At 43.7% G+C, this 20,962-nt stretch overlaps 1 protein-coding gene across 8 annotated transcripts in view; it reads right to left on the bottom strand.

The window, feature by feature from the left end:
- MAP2K4 (mitogen-activated protein kinase kinase 4) overlaps positions 1–20,962 on the bottom strand; it is a 168,962-nt gene that overhangs the window by 80,959 nt on the left and 67,041 nt on the right. For 5 of the 8 annotated variants that reach the window (XM_054047059.1, XM_054047061.1, XM_054047058.1 and 2 more), the window contains 2 exons: positions 19,508–19,540; positions 14,142–14,244 (listed from right to left, as the gene is read on the bottom strand). In XM_054047059.1, coding sequence (XP_053903034.1) covers positions 14,142–14,244; positions 19,508–19,540 — 136 coding nt within the window. The remainder of the gene's footprint in view (positions 1–14,141; positions 14,245–19,507; positions 19,541–20,962) is intronic. The other 3 variants (XM_054047060.1, XM_054047062.1, XM_054047066.1) reach the window with 1 other exon arrangement.

The raw sequence follows: 20,962 nt of genomic DNA on the forward strand, positions 1-20,962 counted from the left end.
GATCTCTCACACCAAACTGGCAGGCCTTCAATATAAGAGGCAAAATGCAACCTTGTAACGAAAGCACATGTGCTGTGTAACATGAACAGCAAGGTTTAACGGGAAAGAGTGATCCTATTGTTCTCTAAAATGTGTCTTTTTAACTACCAATCTCCCTGTTCCCCCACCAACTGCAAATGTTTCTCCTTCACAGAGGCTAGCGAAGATTAGAAGGCGAAAAAAACGCACTCGGGATGAGATGTTCTCAGAGCACCAACTGTCCTCCCACGCTGACAGAGCACAGCAGAATGCGTGGAGGCAGACAATGTCAGAGTGCAGGAAAGCACAATATGAACGCGAGGAGCGGTGGCAGGCTGAAGAGGATAGGTGGCGTCATGTTGCTGACAAAAGGCAAACTGATATGCTCCAGCATATGGCTGAGCTGCAGGAAAGGCAGCAGGAGCACAGACTGCCGCTACAGCCCCTGTGTAACCAACAGCCCTCCTCCTCAAGTTCCATAGCCTCCTCACCCAGATGCCCAAGAACGCGGTGGGGGGCCTCCGGCCACCCAGCCATTCCACCCCAGAGGATTGCCCAAGCAACAGAAGGCTGGCCTTCAATAAGGACACACTGCACAAAAGTGCAGTGTGTCCTTGTCCTTCCCTCCTCCCCTACCCCACCCCTCCCGGGCTACCTTGGCAGTTATCCCTGTTTCTGTGAAGAATTAATAAAGAATGCATGAATGTGAAGTAACAATGACTTTATTGCCTCTGCAAGCGGTGATCGAAGGGGGGAGGGGAGGGTGGCTAGCTTACAAGGAAGTAGAGTGAACCGGGGGGAGGCGGGGTTCATCAAGGAGAAACAAACAGAACTTTCACACTGTAGCCTGGCCAGTCATGAAACTGGTTTTCAAAGCTTCTCTGACGCGCACCACGCCCTGCTGTGCTCTTCTAACCGCCCTGTGTCTGGCTGCGTGTAATCAGCGGCCAGGCGATTTGCCTCGACCTCCCACTCCGCCATAAATGTCTCCCCCTTACTCTCACAGATATTGTGGAGCGCACAGCAAGCAGCAATAACAATGGGAATACTGGTTTCGCTGAGGTCTATCCGAGTCAGTAAACTGCACCAACACGCTTTTAAATGTCCAAATGAACATTCTACCACCATTCTGCACTTGCTCAGCCTATAGTTGAACAGGTCCTGACTACTGTCCAGTTTGCCTGTGTATGGCTTCATGAGCCATGGCATTAAGGGGTAGGCTGGGTCCCCAAGGATAACTATAGGCATTTCAACATCCCCAATGGTTATTTTCTGGTCTGGGAAGAAAGTCCCTTCCTCCAGCTTTTGAAACAGACCAGAGTTCCTGAATACGCGAACGTCATGTACCTTTCCCAGCCATCCCACGTTGATGTGGGTGAAACGTCCCTTGTGATCCACCAGGGCTTGCAGCAGCATTGAAAAGTACCCCTTTTGGTTTATGTACTCGCTGGCTTGGTACTCCGGTGATAAGATAGGGATATGGGTTCCGTCTATCGCCCCACCACAGTTTGGGAATCCCATTGCAGCAAAGCCATCCACTATGACCTGCACATTTCCAAGAGTCACTACCCTTGATACCAGCAGGTCTTTGATTGCGTTGGCTACTTGGATCACAGCAGCCCCCACAGTAGATTTGCCCACTCCAAATTGATGCCCGACTGACCGGTAGCTGTCTGGCGTTGCAAGCTTCCACAGGGCTATCGCCACTCGCTTCTCAACTGTGAGGGCTGCTCTCATCTTGGTATTCTGGCACTTCAGGGCAGAGGAAAGCAAGTCACAAAGTTCCATGAAAGTGCCCTTATGCATGCGAAAGTTTCGCAGGCATTGGGAATCATCCCAGACCTGCAACACTATGCGGTCCCACCAGTCTGTGCTTGTTTCCCGGGTCCAGAATCGGCGTACCACAGCATGAACCTGCCCCATTAACACCATGATGTGCACATTGCCGGGGCCCATACTTTGTGAGAAGTCTATGTCCATGTCTATTTCCTCATTATTCTTGTCACCGCGCTGCCGTCACCTCCTCGCCTGGTTTTGCTTTGGCAGGTTCTGGTTCTGCATATACTCCAGGATAATGCGCATGTTGGTTATAGTGCTCATAATTGCCGCGGTGATCTGAGCGGGCTCCATGATCCCAGTGCTATGGCGTCTGGGCTGAAAAAAGGCGCGAAACCATTGTCTGCCGTTGCTTTCACGGAGGGAGGGAGTGGGGGCCTGACGACATGTACCCAGAATCACCTGCGACACTGTTTTTGCCCCATCAGGCACTGGGATCTCAACCCAGAATTCCAACGGGCGGCAGAGACTGCGGGAACTGTGGGATAGCTACCCACAGTGCAACGCTCTGGAAGTCGATGCTAGCCTCAGTACGGTGGACGCAGTCTGCCGACTTAATGCACTTAGAGCATTTTGTGTGGGGACACACACAATCGACTGTATAAAAACGATTTCTAAACAACCGACTTCTATAAATTCAATCTAATTTCGTAGTGTAGACATACCCTTTGACATACCAAAGGCCTTCATTAATCTATTGGAATGGGAAAATATATTGTGCCAATATTTTTAAAGGGTAAATGGGGTGACCTGACTAATTACAGGCCTGTCAGTCTGACATCAATTCCAGGCAATATAAAGGAGTGGCTGATATGGGACTTGATTAATAAAGAATGAAAGCAGGGTAATGTAATTAATGCCAATCAATATGGAAAATAGAAATATTTTATGGAAAACAGATACTGTCAAACTAACCTGATATCTTTTATTGGTGATGTTACAAGTTTGGCTGATAAAGGTAATAGTGCTGCCATGATATACTAGACTTCTGTAAGGCATTTGCTTGGTACCACATGACATTTTGATTAAAAAAACTAGAATATAAAATCAACATGGCACACATTACATGGACTAAAAACTGGCTAACGGATAGATCTCAAAATGTAACTGTAAATGGGGAATCATCACTGAGTAGGTGTGTTTCCAACAGGATCCCGCAGGGATCATTTCTTGGCTCTACATTATTTAACATTTTTATCAATGACCTGGAAGAAAACATAAAATCAGCACTAATAAAGTTTGCTGATGACACAAAAATTGGGCGAGTGGTGAATAATGAAGAAGACAGGTCACTGATTCAGAGCGATCTGGACAGTTTGGTCAGCTGGGAGCAAGCAAATAATGTGTTTTAATATGTTTAAATGTAAATGTATACATTTAGGAACAAAGAATGTGGGCCATACTTACAGGATGGGAGACTCTATCCTGGGAAGCGGTGACTCTCAAAAAGATTTAAAGGTCATGGTGGATAATCAGCTGAACATAAGCTCACAGTGCGACACTGTGTCCAAAAGAGTTTTTCTAAAAAATCTCCTCTAGAAATTATTTTGGGGCAGGTCTCTGGCCTGTGTTATACAGCAGGTCAGACTGGTTGATCACAATGGTCCCTTCTGGCTTTGGAATCTATGAATCTTAAATATACTATTGAAAATACTGGCTTTTGGATAAAGTGGGGAGTAGCAGTCCTTCCAGAACGAGCTATGGTTATGAAGCCATTACAATCCCTCCAACATGCCAGCAACTGAAGGCTCAAGGAGACAGTGTGCAGAAGTCCATGCCAGGCCTTTAATCTAACAGCTTTTGACAATTAACTACCATTTTCCAGGTCTCTCTCAGCCTGCTGGAGATGACTGTACTGACATATCTAACTGCTAGTTGGCCTTCCCTATGACTGATAGCACCAGTGAACCTCTGTTTCCTCCCACTATCAAGGACACAACCAGCTTCTACTTTTCCAGTCTCCCACATACTTAATTGCCCTAACTTGTAACTCACTGCAGCTGAACCACACAGAGGTAATGAGATTCAACAGACAGGCTTTGCTCCAAGTCTGATGTACCTCCTTGATTCTTACAGCAAGTAAGGGAATTATCATTCTCCATGACTTGCTGACTGCTCAGTTCTTCACCTTGCAGAAAAGCCAGAGGTCTCAAATTCCTAGGACAGAACTGGCAATCAGTTTGACATTCCAAAGCCCAAGAGCAGGGATTACTTTTTATAATAATTGCTAATTCAAAGGTCCACCATTGAACTATCCAGGCTCTGACCACTGTGATGCAGAGTGGGCTCCTAACTACTGCAGGGGTGGGCCAACTTTTCCAAAACCAAGGAATTAAAGTCAGGCTCCGATAGGCCAGTAGTTAGAGCATGAGCCTGGAACTCTGGAGATCTAGTTTCAAATCCTTTTTGTGCAACAGACTTCCTGTGTGTCCTTAATGGTCACTTAGTCCCTTCTATAAAATGGGATAAATAGCATTTCCCTATCTGACAGGAGTTTGTGAGGATAAATATATTAAAAAGAATATGAAGCACTAAGATACTACGGTGATGGGAGCCAGATAGGTACCTGATATCATATTACTTTAGATTTAGGCACCTGAATATAAGTGTCCACGTGTTCAGGAGTGACAAGCATCCACAAATCCCACTGGAGTGAACGGAAGCTGTAGCTGAACATCTCACAAGTTAGAGAACCTACTGGTGTCAGAGAAGAAAGGCCAGAAGTCCTGGCAGCATAGTGCTTTCTGATTCTTATATGCCAAAACCAGTGAGAAAGAAAAAAACAGTCCTCTCATATCACTATTGCTGCTGGAGCCATCGGGATTTCTGCAGGAATTCACTAAGGCAGGGGTTCTCAAACTGGGGGTTGGGACCGCTCAGGGGGCCGTGAGGTTATTACATCTCTGCGCTGTAGGACTGCCATGTTAAGAGAGAATCCTAAAACTCAGTAGGAGAAATGAAAACAGCAGCTAGAAACAGCTTCCGGTAGCACCTGCAATCCAGATTCCAAAGATGATCTCAACAATATTTTCTTCAAAGAGGAGGTCCCCTTCACCAGGCCAAAGACACTAAACAAAGATGCTTTGCAAACCACACCAGCTCTTCACAATCTTCAGCCACAGATTAACTGAACTGTCATATTCTGAAGAGATGCAAATATCCAGACACAATCCAACAATTTATCAAGAAAGTTATTAGTGATGAAGAATGGAAAAGAAAGATCCTACTGACCCAAAACCTACTGTGAGCTCTGCTCACCCCATCAGGGAACAGAAAGGTATCATATGACCTGTGCCCAATTAACAGCATCCAGTTAAGTGTGCTTGAATATCAAGTACATGTGATAAACTGTTACAGACAAGCAACAGACCCAGAATTATTCACATTTCACAATTCTGGGAATTTTGAACAAGGACATTTAAGAAAATTCCACTTTTGTTCTTGGACAATTTGCAAATAGAAAGAGATGAAATTTGTCTAATAATTTACCCATGAAGTTTTATTCACCCAGATGTAAGTATCTCACCTATAAAGCAGCTGGCAACCAATTAATAAAAAGCCACGAAGAATGCACAAGAAGCTATCTAAGAGCTTTGGGGCACTAAATTCACAAGATTCTGGCCCTAGCCACAAAAGCACTTTCCACTTTAATAACAACATCCTTGGTACCTCCTTAAACTGAACAAAAGTGAAGGAAGATGCAGAGTCCCACTTGTAAGAGGATCTGAATTTGCTCATGAAGGATTCTGGCCTTAAACTCTATGACTCTAATCTTGCATCAGTAGAGGAGGCACACTGTACAACACGAGCCTATTGTTCCACTGGGCAGCCAGCTGCAAAGCCTCTTGGTGAGTCCTTTCAGCTCCCACTGCACTGCCAGAAGCCTACATAAGGATGAGCCAGTGCCAGGAAAAATCAGAGACCAGATGCTCAGATTCTACGAGGATGAGCAGCAGGTAAAACAGATTGACAGTCCAACAGGTACTTCAGAAGGCGGGCTCATGACTTTTACAAGAGAAGAACAGGAGTACTTGTGGCACCTTAGAGACTAACAAATTTATTAGAGCATAAGCTTTCGTGGACTACAGCCCACTTCTTCTTCTTTTACAAGAAGTCACTTAGTCCTGACAGCTTTCCAAACTAGCTTGTAACGGTATATGCTCAGACAACCTAATGACCGAGGGGCCACAGAAACGGACGGATGTGTGCTATCCGTGTAAAAGTGCTCATTCAATCAATGCTCAAGAAAGAATACACTGAAGAATAGGTAACCAAGGCACAGTCCTTACATCTACTCATATCCTAGTACACAAGTATAAACTGTGCAGTGTGAACCTCGTACCAAAATACCAGTACACTGCAGGAATAACGACCCTTCCCAGAAAGCCTGTACCAAAACCTAAATCACTGCATTCAAAAGTATGCTACTAAATTTGTTCAATGAACTATTCAGTTCTAACTATTATAATGAGAGCCAGGTGTAGTGCAGACAGATTCTGTGTAATCATTCCATACACCATCGCGCCAGTCAAAGAATCCTTCCTGTATTCGTTCTATTTGCATCTGTCTTCTGCAGGGACTGCTAGTCATCCATTACTGTAGATCTTGTGTAATGCATACCAATAACCAACAAGAACTTGGCTGAGCTGACTACATTAATTTTACTTGTGAACTAAATTCCATTTGGATGCAGAAGACAGAGGTGAAAGGGGCCACACTTTACCTTAAAGGTCCATTTATAAATAGTTTAGGAAGAGTGAATAGTGGATTGTTATTATAGATTATAGATCAATAAATTGCTTATAATCATGGCTAATAACCATTTCTAACACCAAAGTTTATAATCATCTGTAACACATACTAGAAATGTCTGTAACATGTATATGTCTATTAATCATTGATTATATAAACTTTTATAAACTATAAATGCAACCATAATAGAAAGTGTGACTATGAAAGGATTGTGTATTGCCTCATGCACCTCATAGCTAAGTAAAGCACCTCATCCATAATACTCACTTTTACCTTTTTGTCAGGCCCCCATCAAAGGCAGCCTCCTTATTCAAGACAACACTTCAGCTTGTGCTTAAATCCTATTGACTTCAATGGAACATAAGCACATGCTTAAAGTTAAGTACATGCTTAAATGGCATAGACTTATGCAAATGTTTAAGTGAACATAAGAACGGCCCTACTGGGTCACACCAAAGGTCCATCTAGCCCATTATCCTGTCTTCCGACAGTGGCCCAGAGGGCATGAACAGAACAGGTAATCATCAAGTGATCCATCCCCTGTCGCTCATTCACAGCTTCTGGCAAATAGCCATTGATGGACCTATCCTCCATGAATTTATCTAGTTCTTTTTTGAACCCTGTTATGGACTTGGCCTTCACAACATCCTCTGGCAAGGAGTTCCACAGGTTGACTGTGCATTGTGTGAAGAAATACTTCCTTTTATTTGTTTTAAACCTGCTGCCTATTAATTTCATTTGGTGACCCCTAGTTCTTGTGTTATGAGAAGTAGTAAACACCACTTCCTTATCTACTTTCTCTACGGCAGTCACGATTTTATAGACCTCAATCATATCTCCCCTTAGTTGTCTCTTTTCCAAGCTGAAAAGTCCCATTCTTATTAATCTCTCCTCATACGGAAGCCGTTTCATATCCCTAATAATTTTTCTTGCCCTTTTCTGAACCTTTTCCAATTCCAATACATCTTTTTTGAGATGGGGCGACCACATCTGCACACAGTATTCAAGATGTGGGCATACCATGGATTTATATAGAGGCAACATGATATTTTCCGTCCTATTATCTATCCCTTTCTTAATTATTCCCAGCATTCTGTTCGCTGTTTTGACTGCTGTTGCATATTGAGTGGATGTTTTCAGAGAACTATCCACAATGACTCCAAGATCTCTTTCTTGAGTGGTAACAGCTAATTTAGACCCCATCATTTTATACGTATAGTGCATTCCTGAATCAGGGCCTCGGCTACCAACATACCATTTAGATGAATTATACTGTTTTTCTAAACAAGACTTTTTATTTCCAAGAGGCAGAATTATTAGCTGATCAGAAACACTGCACAGACCTTGCACCCTGCGTAATGTAAATACTATGAATTTTGTTTTTCATCAACATAAATCACTTGAATAGATACAATATTTTTAAAGCTCATCAAAACAACTACATATTATGGTATTTCTCTGCCTTTGCGTTATATTATCATGATGACAGTGCTAAGTACTGTACAGCTATGCAGGAAAAAAGCATCATACTATGCCAGAATATCCATACTAAACTCATTAAATAGACACAGTAATCATGGCCACAGTTGGGGCTAAACAAACTGCTCATTCTTTTTAGGCTTCATTAAGTGGTAAGGCTCATGATTAAGCCTACAATTTAGTCATGGTTATTTTTATTAAAAGTCATGGACAGGTCACAGGCAATAAACAAAAATTCACGGCCTGTGACCTGTCCATGACTTATACTATAAATACCCCTGACTAAATCTTGGGGTGGGGGATGGAGAGCGCTGTTGGGGTGTGGGGGCAGGCGCTGCTGGGGGCCGGGACTGGGGCTGGGGCCAGCGGCACCAGCTGCCAGGAATCACCAACAGTAGCTTCTCTGGCTGCCCTGGGACCGCTGCTGGGGGCTGTCGACAGTGGCTGACCGGCTGTGTGGGCTCTGCTTGGCTAGCCCCAGGGCCACTCCAGCAGTGGCTGGTGTGGCTAGCCTTGGGGCCACCTGAGCAGTGGGCCCCGCCAGCTGCTTGGGTGGCCCTGGGATCAGCCACGCTGGCTGCTGCAGAAGTCACAGAGGTTCTGGAAAGTCAAGGAATCCGTGACTTCCGCGACCTGCGTGACGGAGCCCTACTCATGATCCGATAGCCATGTACAGGAGTAAGAACTAGAATCCATCTTCACTCTAAAATCCTCCACTCGAATCCCTTCCATTAGATCAGTGGTTACCAACCAGTCCATAGTGATCGACTGGTTGATCCTAGAGACACTCCCAGTCAATCGCGATCTCCGGCTGCTAAAAGTCCAGCGGTGTAGCGGGGCTGCCACGAAGGCAGGCTCTGCCTGCCCCAGCCCCACGCCACTCCCAGAAGCAGCCAGCACGCCCCTGTGGCCGGGGGGTGGGGGCAGGAATCTCCGTGTACTGCTCCTGCCTGCAAGCACTGACCCCGCAGCTCCCATTGGCCGGGAACAGGGAACTGTGGCCAATGGGAGTTGAGGAGAGGGTGCCTGCAGAGAGGGGCAGTGCACAGAGCCACATGTCCCCCGCCCTCCCCAGGAGGGAGCAGTGTGGGGCTGGGGCAGGCAGGGACCCTGCTGCATCACTAACCAGGAGCCATCTGAGTTAAGTGCTGCCCGGTGGGAGTCTGCACCCCAACCCCCTGCCCCAGCCCTGAGCCCCCTCCTAGAGCCAGCACCCTGAACCCCCTCCTGCATCCCGAATCCCCTCCTGCACCCCAAACCCCTGCCCCAGCCCTGAGCCCCCTCCCAGAGCCAGCACCTCATACCCCCTCCTGCACCCTGTACCCCCTCCCGCATCCCAATCCCCTGCTCTAGCCCTGACCCCCGTCCCAGTGCCAGCACCCCATACTCCCTTCAGCACCCCAACACTCTGCCCCAGCCCAGAGCTCCCTCCTGCACCCAAACACTCTCCCAGAGCCCACACACCACAACCTCTCCTGCACTCAAACACTCTGCCCCAGCCCAGAGCCCCCTACTGCACCCAAACTCCCTTGCAGACCTTGGACCCCTCACCCTCTTCTGCACCCCAATGCCCTGCCCCAGGCTCAGCCCGGAGCCTCCTCCCACACTCCGAACCCCCCTCCCCCAGCCCAGTGAAATTGAGTAAGGGTGGAGGAGAGCAAGCAACGGGGGGGGGAGAGGAGGATGGAGGGAGTGGGCGGAGCTTTGGGGAAGGGAAGGGGCCTCAGGGAAGAGGTGGGGTAGATCCTGGGTTGCACTTAAATTCAAAAAGTGATCTTCTGCATAAAAAGGTTAGAGACCACTGTATTAGATGCTTCACATTGACATCCTCCAGTCTGGACCTTCCCATAAAGCAGCCACACCAATGTCATCCAGAACAAGGGCAATTAAATTGATTTCTCAGAAGCACCCAAGTCTAGCAGCCACGGACCCTTTATTCAGGGGAAGAGAGTTTTTAAAGACAAAATCTATAGCATGAATTGTCCATGGGAGATTAACCCAACCAACACTAAGACACTTCAAAAAGTAACCTCCAACTGCATCCAGCCAGTCAATAGGAGCCTGATATTTCAGATGAGCTGCACCCTCTGCCCTTAAGTTAAAATCCAGGTTCTGTCAGACCAAGTAAGGTCCAGAGGCGATGACTCCTCCCCTCCCTCTGCTGACTTCATTAAGGTGGTGTTGCCCCATGGGATCATGTAGGAGTGGGTGTTCAGGGAGCCAAGCTCCAAACTGGTTAGGGCTTTGTTTTGAAATACATCCCAGTTTGTAATCTCAGTCCAAGTCACTCTGAGTCAGGCTTCTATTTAAAGGTGAGTCTAACTACCCCCCCCCCCCCAGATCTTAACAGATTTACCCCAAATTTAGAAAATGTTTAGGGTGAAATCCTAGCCCCACTAAGTCAATGAGAGTTTTGCCACTGACTCCAATGGATGTTACCCTCCATTTTCTGCACTGAGTAGGTGCACAGTGTATTTGGTTAATCAACATGCTCTTCTCTCAACTTTCTAGTCCCTTGAAATGGAGCATAACTCCTGCAGCGATACCCTGACTGACTTCCCCAATGGGCTAGGAGGTGAGTGTGTGATCCCTCTATCACCACACATAGAGTATTGGGGTTAGGCTCCTAAATGCCTACAGCCCATATTTGTAAAGGTAGATAGACACCTAAATACCTCTAAAAATCTGACGCAAAGTCACTTTCGAAAATTTTACCCCAGATCACATACTGAAACTGCCCAAAAGAATCTACTTTCTTTCAAAAAATTGAGATATTTATTTACTAAATAAAATGATTCGCTCATCACAGTGAACCGAGCCAGGCACAACAAAGCTGTCACTGTGGAAGCTTCCCTGTGTACCTCAAATCTCTACCTGAAGCACTTACAGCTGGTTTAGTACTGATCTTTCCCCTCCCTCTGGCACCACTCAGCCAATGTACATAGCTACTCTGCTGCCTCAGAATCACAGAAGCTAAAACTCTGCTCCTAACTCAAGGTTATCTCGGATGTTATTGTTTCACACTGTTCTCCATTTTTTTCAACAAGATGACAGGAAGAGCTCACAGATGGAGAGTGTGGGGGAGGGGATCTAATCTCTGCCCACTGGCAGGAGTAGGAGGACCACATCTAGGCCGCATAAAAATGGACTGGGTTGCAGCCATACTCATGTTTAGTAGAGCTATGGCCCACAAAGACTTTAAAAGCTGACAGGCAGCTCTGTCAGATCATTTGGCTCAATATGGAGAGCACTGCTTGTTGAGAACTGTGGTCTTTGGATGGTGTTCCGCTGCATGAAACATAAGGATGACTTCAGCCTACACTGTGCAATACACACATTTGGCCTGTGGAATAAACTTTGGTCACCTCTTCTGTAGTGGTGTCTTTGTTTCAGTAGCAGAATTTATACGGACATGTCCTCCTTCCTGACAAAAGCCTCAACAGAACAGAAAACCCCATTCATTACCCTTCTCTTCATTTGCGTAATAAGAAACCACAATTTCTTACCTGAAAATCCACCAATCCAGCCTGATCAGTTCCCCGATCACAACCTGTCAATCAAGCAGAATACAACTAATAGGCAATTACATTTTGTGGCACCTGTTGGTCACTACTAACCGCTTCCTCTCAGCTTCCCATAAGTTATTTCCAGAGTTCAAAGAAGAAAAAGGTAAAAGAATAATTTGACAACATCAAATTCTGCCCTTTTGGAGGCAGATACAATGGGACAGCCTCCGGATTGGTGGATCCAAGTCACAGAAACCTAAATTTCATGTGAGAAATTAACCTCTCTGTATCTTCAGATCCACCCATCAGGACCAACGGGATGTATACAGCAAAACCCATCAAGACACGGGAGGTCAGCATTACTGTGCTGAGCCAGCACTGACACATGAAACCAAAAAGCCCAACACCACTCAATCCACAAGGCTTGGAGAAGAAGCAGCAACATAATAAATAGAAAACAACCTCAGTCAGAATGGCCCTTGAAAAGCAGGAGCCAGATGGTCTGAAATACCCAATCCAAATCAATCATCCAGCAATCTTTCTCATCAAAAGTTAGAAAAACAATTCCCACCCAGCTCAGGGACTGGAAAGGCCTCTCCACAGAGGGAAAAGCGCATTTGGAGTCACATGCCGCAGACCACCAGTGTGTACAGGAGCACGGACCTGTGGAACTGGGCAAGGAGTACAATCAAAAGACAAGAGTGTTGTCTTTGAAAAAGAGAACCCAGAAAGGATAACCAAAGGACAACCATAAAGAGCACAAAGATAAAAAAAGATGTTCTCTCAGCTTGTTCAGGCCTCCCATAGCAAGAAACAATCCTGAAACACAATCCGTGATGAGACAGGTCACACACCTGAGTCTATAAAAATGAGCTAATCCACCCTTCAAACAGACACAGCAGACACATTGTTCCATCTTCACCTTCTGTTAGTTTAACACTGTATCTAACCCAGAACAAGTCCAAATTCACTGTGCTCCAGAGAACCAATTATCCTAGCGAACATCCTGGTCTCCAGCCCCCTTCACAACTGCAATGCCCACATCACCAGAGTAATACTTACTAAAGAGCAACGTGACCAGAGTCACTTGCATAAATATGGAACTTAAGATGTCACTGCTTCCAGCAGAAGATTCGTCTGTGCTTGACAGGAACCACTATTTCCCAGATAGACTCCAAGACAGAGACCACTGGAGGTAGGTACACTGTGAAGGCAAGTCACTAGAGATGACCCACTAGGGGAGACTGAATACTTTATGAAGTAGGGTGGAGAGAAGGGCCTGAAAAAAGGAAAGGCTCCAAGGTAGCCTCCTGTGGAAAATCATCAGAGACAAAGAGACTGACTAGCTGGAAAATTCTGGAATCCTCCAGCCAATGACACAATCTGTTTGTGCTTAAAAAGGGAGAGAGAGAATGGCTCCTAAGTGTGGGGCATTTTAAGGAAAAGAGAGCTGGATACCTCTATCCTGGTTCTGGGAGGATGATGTCCCTGAGATCTGCTGAAGTGTTCACAGGAAGTTTCTGTATTTTTCACCTACCAGCACTGACTACTTGAGTATCAGCAATATTTTCCTAACTCAGCTGAAACTTGCTCAAAAAGCTCCAAAACTGAGGGAGCTACCAGAGATAGGAACAAACCTCAGGGAATATATTCTGGGGAAGTAGAAGGCACTGAGCTAAAGGGAGGGTGCAGCAACATGCAAAGCAGAAGCATATTAAAAACAAAAACACCACCAAAGAGTCCAGGAGCACCACAGACAGCTGGGGAAACATCAGGGACAGTCTCTGAGACTCGCCTTTGGCAAAACTCTTGATATCTGGTAAAGAAACCTGAAGAGGAAAAATTAGGGACATCTTTGCACACTAGCTGAGCTCTGCCACACTTACAGGTTGTGGGTGGGTCACCCATCAATCCAGATTGGTGGATCTGAGGATACAAAGCTAATATTTTCTGTGACATTTTATCATGTTTAATGTCAGAAGCAGTTCTGTTCTCCACTTACATTAAACTTTTACATAAAACTATCCCTGACTACCTTGCTTGGAAATTCAGTGAGATCTAGTCACTAAGTAATTCCCCAAGATATGGATTTTGGTAAAATTAAATTTTTCAGTCTACTACTTTTCATTTTAGTGCTACACAGTGTATCACATTTATATGTCTTTCACAAGTAAACATAGGAACAAGAACTCGTCTTTAATGAAAAGCAATAAGCACTGAATAAAGAGACAGGAAAATGACAGTGAACAGAACTGGAAATTAGTTATAGGCACAATCTGCTTGTGTATCAGCTATAATTTAAGTGACAGCTCTCTATCCAATCCTGAAAGGCACTAGCCCCAATTTAAGACAGGAAGAGTCCTAGCATATCCTTTTTCTAATTTATTAAAAATCATTAAAACAAACCCTTTTACATTGATTCGAACAAGTGGTTTTTTTGAACAGCCTATAATATAACTGAAGCAATGAAACTACTTTTAAATTAACATTACATGTTAGCAGAATAATTTCAGAATTGTTTCATCAGTGGAGCCTTGATTTTATACTCACATGTGAGGATTTTGGAAAGGAACTCCAGACGTATTGAGAGTAAATCTTGCTGTGGATTTGAAAGGTGGATTTGCAAAATTCAACTTCAATGCTTTGCGTTTACCTGGGAGAAATGAACAGAAAGTAAAATTTTTGTGGGCAATAAAATATCCTGTTCTGCAAGCATCTGGAATTAACCAGAACAACAACAACAAAAATCCCAAAAACATAAAATGTAAGGAAAGGGAAATGTATTTCACATTAGCATTAGCACACAATGCTAGTGACAAGAAAAGAGGAATGGAATCAGAATTCATTCCCTAACTCTCCCCAACTCACTATATGACTTTGGATGCCTCTCTGCACCTTCATTTTTCCCCATCACTTGACCTCTCTGCACCTGCGTTTTTCCCCATCTGTAAAATGCACATCTCAAAACTCTCATGTGACAGGAGTGTTGAGATGTCCAGTAAAGCACTTGAAATCTGTGGATGAAAGAATCTATAAAAGTACTACAACTATTGTTCTTTCTTGTACATGCCAATATGTGCTCTCCAGCAACTTCCAGACAAAAAAACAATGCTAAAATGGAGTTAAGGCTGACAGACCACATCACAAAGGGCCAGCTATCTCCAAGACCTAATTGACTTCCTCCACAAACTGCGCAATATTACCTTACTCCCTCAGAATACTGTCCTCACCATCAGGGATGTCACTTCCCTATACAACAACGACAGCATACCTGGTTGCCTCAAATATTTACAAGACAGCAGAGAACACTCAGATATCCACACCAACACACATTGCCAAATTCATCCATTTCAGCCTCACCCATAGCAACTTTCCGTTCAACAACAAACACTTTACCCAAACCATGGGAACAGCCAGGAGTACTACGACTGCTCCCCAATATGTCAACCACTTCATGGGCCACCTTGAAGAAGAATTCCAAGACAAATGCACAATGAAACCAATGATATACCTGAGATACATTGATGATATTTTCATCCTTTGGACTGACAGGTTAAACTCCTTCATGGATTTCCACCACAATTTAAAACAATCATCACCCCATCCATTAAACTCTCTGTGGAACACTCCCACACTAGCATCAGCTTCCTGGATACCACAATCATCTTCAGCAACGGAACCCTACAGACAACCATATACAAGAAACCCACTGATCACCACACCTACCTTCACAGATCCAAACACACTAAGAAATCTATTGTGTCTACAGCTAGGCACTCAGATACCACAGAATATGCTCTGAGGAGAAAATCCAAGATCTACACCTTAACATACTTAAAACTGACTTCACCAAAGAAGGACACTCCACGAGAGAAGTAGATCTCATCATGGAATGGGCCACCCAAATACCCCAACAGGGCTTGCTTCAATACAGAAATAAAATCCCCTCTGACCACACATCCCTAGTTGTCACCTGCTACCCCACACAGGAAACCATACAGGGTATCATCAAACAATAACAGCCCATACTTGATGGGGATCCCGTCCTGAAAGAATTATTTCCTGAGCCCCCATTTCTGACCTTCAAACAACCCTCCCCTAAAACCTCTCCAAACTCATCATCTCATCATCAAGCAAACTCCCCATAAAGCAGGACACACCAACTCAAAGCGGCACCAGACCTGCCAGAACAGATGCAAAACCTGCAGACATATCTCCACTGCTAAAATGATCAACATCCCCCACAAAACACCTTTCAAGATCCATGGGTCCTATGCATGCCTAGCACATGTGGTGTACCTTATGCAGGGCACTAGATGCCCCAATAACAACTACATGGGTGAAACCAGACAATCACTATGCTCTCACATGAACTCACACAGGAAAATGATAAAAAACAAAAACACCCTATCGCCTGTGGGCGAATACTTTTCACAAAGTGATCACTGACCTATCAGTCCTCATTCTCTAAGTAAACCTGCACAACATATTCAAAAACTGAGCCTCGGAACTTAAATTCATCATTCTGCTAGACACTAACAATCATGGACTGAACAGAGACATTGGATTTGTGTTTTATTACAACAATCTGTAACCCACTAACCCCTCTCTTTGTCCTATGACTGTAAAGGTGTTAATGGCCACTCTACTTTGAATCTAACAAATTTATTTGAGCATAAGCTTTCGTGAGCTACAGCCCACTTCATCAGATGCACAGAATGGAACATATAGTGAGGAAATATATATACATACAGAGAACATGAAAAGATGGGAGTTCCCCTACCAACTCTAAGAGGCTAAATAATTAAGAGGAGCTATTGTCAGCAGGAGAAAAAAAAACTTTTGTAGTGATAATCAAGCTAGCCCATTTAAGGCAGTTTGACAAGAAGGTGTGAGGATACTTGTGTACTGGCTCTATTTCACTATCACTCTATCACTACAAAAGTTTTTTTTCTCCTGCTGACAATAGCTCATCTTAATTAATTAGCTTCTTAGAGCTGGTAGAGGAACTCCCACCTTTTCATGTTCTCTCTATGTATATATATCTCCCCACTATATGTTCCATTCTACGCATCCAATGAAGTGGGCTGTAGCCCACGAAAGCTTATGCTCAAATAAATGCGTTAGTGTCTAAGGTGCCACAAGTACTCCTGTTCTTTTTGTGGATACAGACTAACACGGCTGCAACTCTGAAATCTATTTTGAATGGTCTCTTACAATATGTGCTAGCCACGTATGTTAAACAATCTGTTCCACCTTGCATTTAGCTGCGATGCTGGAAGGACCTTCCCCAGACATGCAGAAGAGCTGTGTGTGTCTGGAAAGCTTAAAGAACGAGGAGTACTTGTGGCACCTTAGCGACTAACAAATTTATTCGGGCATAAGCTTTCATGGGCTAAAACCCTCTTCATCGGATGCATGTAGTGGAAAATACAGTAGGAAGATATATATACACAGAGAACATGAAAAAATGGGTGTTGTTGCCATACAAACTCTAACGAGACTAATCAATTAAGGTGAGTTATCAGCAGGAGAAAAAAACTTTTGTAGTGATAATCAGGATGGCCCATTTCAAACAGTTGACAAGAAAGTGTGAGTAACAGTAGGGGGGAAATTAGCATGGGGAAATAGTTTTTACTTTGTGTAATGATCCATCCACTCCCAGTCTTTATTCAAGCCTACTTTAATGGTGTCCAGTTTGCAAATTAATTCCAGTTCTGCAGTTTCTCGCTGGAGTCTGTTTTTGAAGTTTTTTTGTTGAAGAATTGCGACTTTTAGGTCTGTAATTGAGTGACCAGGGAGGTTGAAGTGTTCTCCGATTGGTTTGGCCAATTATTACACAAAGTAAAAACTATTTCCCCATGCTAATTTCCCCCCTACTGTTACTCACACTTTCTTGTCAACTGTTTGAAATGGGCCATCCTGATTATCACTACAAAAGTTTTTTTTCTCCTGCTGATAATAACTCACCTTAATTGATTAGTCTCGTTAGAGTTGGTATGGCAACATCCATTTTTTCATGTTCTCTATGTATATACACCTCTACCCCGATATAACGCGACCCGATATAACACGAATTCAGATATAACATGATAAAGCAGCGCTCCAGGGGGGGCGGGCCTGCACACTCCGGCGGATCAAAGCAAGTTCAATATAACGCGGTTTCATCTATAATGCAGTAAGATTTTTTGGCTCCCGAGGACAGCGTTATATCGGGGTAGAGGTGTATATCTTCCTACTGTTTTTTTTTTCACTGCCTCTATCCAATTAAGAGGGTTTTAGCCCACAAGAGCTTATGCCCAAATAAATTTGTTAGTCTCTAAGGTGCCACAAGTACTTCTCGTTCTTTTTGCTGATATAGACTAACACGGCTACCACTCAAATCTGGAAAGGTTGCCTCTCTCACCAACAGAAGTTAGTCCAATAAAAGATATTACCTCACGCACCTTGTCTCTCTGATATCCTGGGACCGACGTGACTACAACTACACTACATAGTACCGCATCAGTAATTTAAGGGCATAAAACATTACAGGGATGATGTAATTATTCCAAACACAAGCATTACAGAGTCAGGACATTAAAATTAATGGTTAAAGTTAAAAGAAATTCAACATTTTACATTTGGAAATGTGCACTTAGGACACCCAAACAACCTTAACTCTATCCTGCACTGTCCCCATTCAACACCCATTCAATTACAATAATGCATTTTAGTGTTTGTGGTCTAAAATTGGATTAGCCAGATTTTTAAAGACATATTAGGTTGGTTTAAAAAAAAAAAATTACTTCCCTCCTGGTGTCACTACAGGGCAGAGATAAGGATGTTTGGGTGTCTTTAACGGTGCATACCCACACCTTAACATGCTTGGATTTCTTTTAAGTTCAGCCTTAACTCTGACTTTTCTGGCTCTGTAAAGCTTTGTTTTGGAATAGTTGCCACACTTCTGTAATGTTTTTACCCTTAGTTACTTATGTATACTTCTAACCTTAACCCCATTTTAATGAAGGGTTTGTCTGGAAATGTCTGTTTTTTTTCAAATTACTAAAGATGTCATGTATAAACTCCAAACAAGGCACTCAAAGGAAATGCTGCCATGTGCAAGTGCTAATATTCTGAAAAGTTGTAGTATCAACCTGAAATCAATTTTCTATTTTAGGGACTTTTAGGGACAAATTCACTGGGCAGATTCACACAGTGAATAAAACTGGATTTACAATGGCTTTGCATCATCTGAGCAGCGGAGAGTGAGGCAGGGAGAAAGAATGGAGTTGTACTGACAGAGAAGGGAGGGGGACATAGGCATGTGTGTAGGCCTGGGCAGGAGTAGGGCGGTTAGGGAAGGGGGCAGTATTAAGTAGCCTGTGCTACATGACAGGGAGATGGGGGTGCCCAGTTCCTGAGTCCCAGTGTCTCTATGCGTGAAAGGCTGCTTCTCTGCTCCAGTCCCAACTCCCCTAATAGTGCTACCTCAGCGTGCAATGCAGCCTAGGGAGCAGTGCTGTGGGGAGCCTAACAGTAAAGGATTTCTTTTTTTGCAATCCTGAGTGCAATGAACAGTCAGAGCAATCAGAACCTAGAATGGATCTCTCATTCCCCAAGAAGATAAAGATATGTCTGTTTGCGTGAGCCTACAGAAATCTTGCCACATTTGGTGATGAAAAAATTACTAAATGGGACCTGTAGGTATATCCCTCTTTCTAATGCCCGCTATTTTAAAACACCTCTCTATTCCCAACAACTGTCTAAAATGTTTCTTTTGCTCTCAGGGAGCCTTTCATTCATATTCCTAATTTATCCATATTCAAGGTAGCAAAATGAATAAATGGTTCCAATTAACTGGATTTCAGTTAATTTAATAACACTGCATTTCCAAATCTTTGCTCTTAATAAAAGAGAGTCATTTTCACACTTACTTGATTCTGCTGAAAAAGTGTCCAAGTGGACGTCTGTAAATTAAGGCAGAGAATAATTTACACTGAGCTCACATACACCCCAGTCTGTAATTCTCTCAAGGGGCTTGGCTGGAGTGTACTTTATTATATACAGTACTTGACAAAGAATGCATAAGGCATTAATTGCATAAACATTTTAAAATTTCTAGAAGCTTTACCATTTTTCATTAAGGGTTGAGGACTCTCTTATAAGGCAGCTGTCCTCAGTAAATACACAGGGTGACTTAGGGACAAAATAATATGAGGTTTGATATAAGTTACTTAATAAGGAAAGTCAAGAATGCTGATTTAAACACAAAACCCAATGTAGACTTTTACACTGACATCTTCTTTGGGAGGGGACTGCTTCTCTCTAAGGAGGGCAAAACAGCACACCTAGGCTTTTACCTTATACTTTTTTCACACATTAAACTTTAACAAATAAACCTTCTGCTGTCACAAAAACCAAAGGCATGGTGCAATCTCATCTGTGTGCTTTGAAAGGGGAGCAAGAAGCGTCATGAGAGAAAGGGTGGCTCCAGAAGCTCCAAGTAGCAGCCCCTTACCGAGGTCAGGCAGGGAGTACAAGGTGCCTCTCCTGGAGGCATGAGGTCTCTAAATTTGGGTCCACCTCTCTCTGTATTGTATTGCAGCTGTCCTAGGCAGGTAGTAATTTTCTGCATTGCTTGGATGGCGCTAACTTTCTTGATCAGCACTTGATGCATCTTCCAGAGTTTCTTTATCATAGTACAGAGGGCACCACCTAATATCCTGCATTATGAGGTATGTCTGTATTATGGACTTCAATTGACAGAGCCTATTTAACTCAATGCAAGCTAATCCAAGGCAGTGCATCCACACTCATAATGTATTTATGTTTCAAACCAGAATAAGCTCTTCCAAGATAAGCACTTTAATACTCATATAATTGCATCTGCAATAGCAGGGTTTAACTATGCCAGCATAATTAAAGCTGCAAAACTTGAGTGTAGAGACAAAGTCTGAGACTCTAACCCTGGTCTGCACTAAGAACTTACATTGGCTTGTTCACATCCCTGAGAAACATAGCTGTACCGACCCAACTGCAGGTGTAGACCTAGTTACCGCCTCTTGGGAAGGTGGAGGTGGATTACCTGTATCAGTGGCTCTCAGCCTTTCCAGACTAGTGCACCCCTTTCAGGAGTCTGATTTGTCTTGCGTACCCCCAAGTTTCACCTCACTTAAAAACTACTTGCTTACAAAATCAGACATAAAAATACAAAAGTGTGGAAGCACACTATTACTGAAAAATTGCTTCCTTTCTAATTTTTACCATATAATTATAAAATAAATCAACTGGAATATAATTATTGTACTTACATTTCAGTGTAGTATAAACAAGTAATTGTCTGTATGAAATTTTAGTTTGTACTGACTTCGCTAGTACTTTTTACATGG

This window comes from Malaclemys terrapin, chromosome 13 (assembly GCF_027887155.1).
Source record: "Malaclemys terrapin pileata isolate rMalTer1 chromosome 13, rMalTer1.hap1, whole genome shotgun sequence".
Lineage (NCBI taxonomy): Eukaryota > Metazoa > Chordata > Testudines > Emydidae > Malaclemys > Malaclemys terrapin.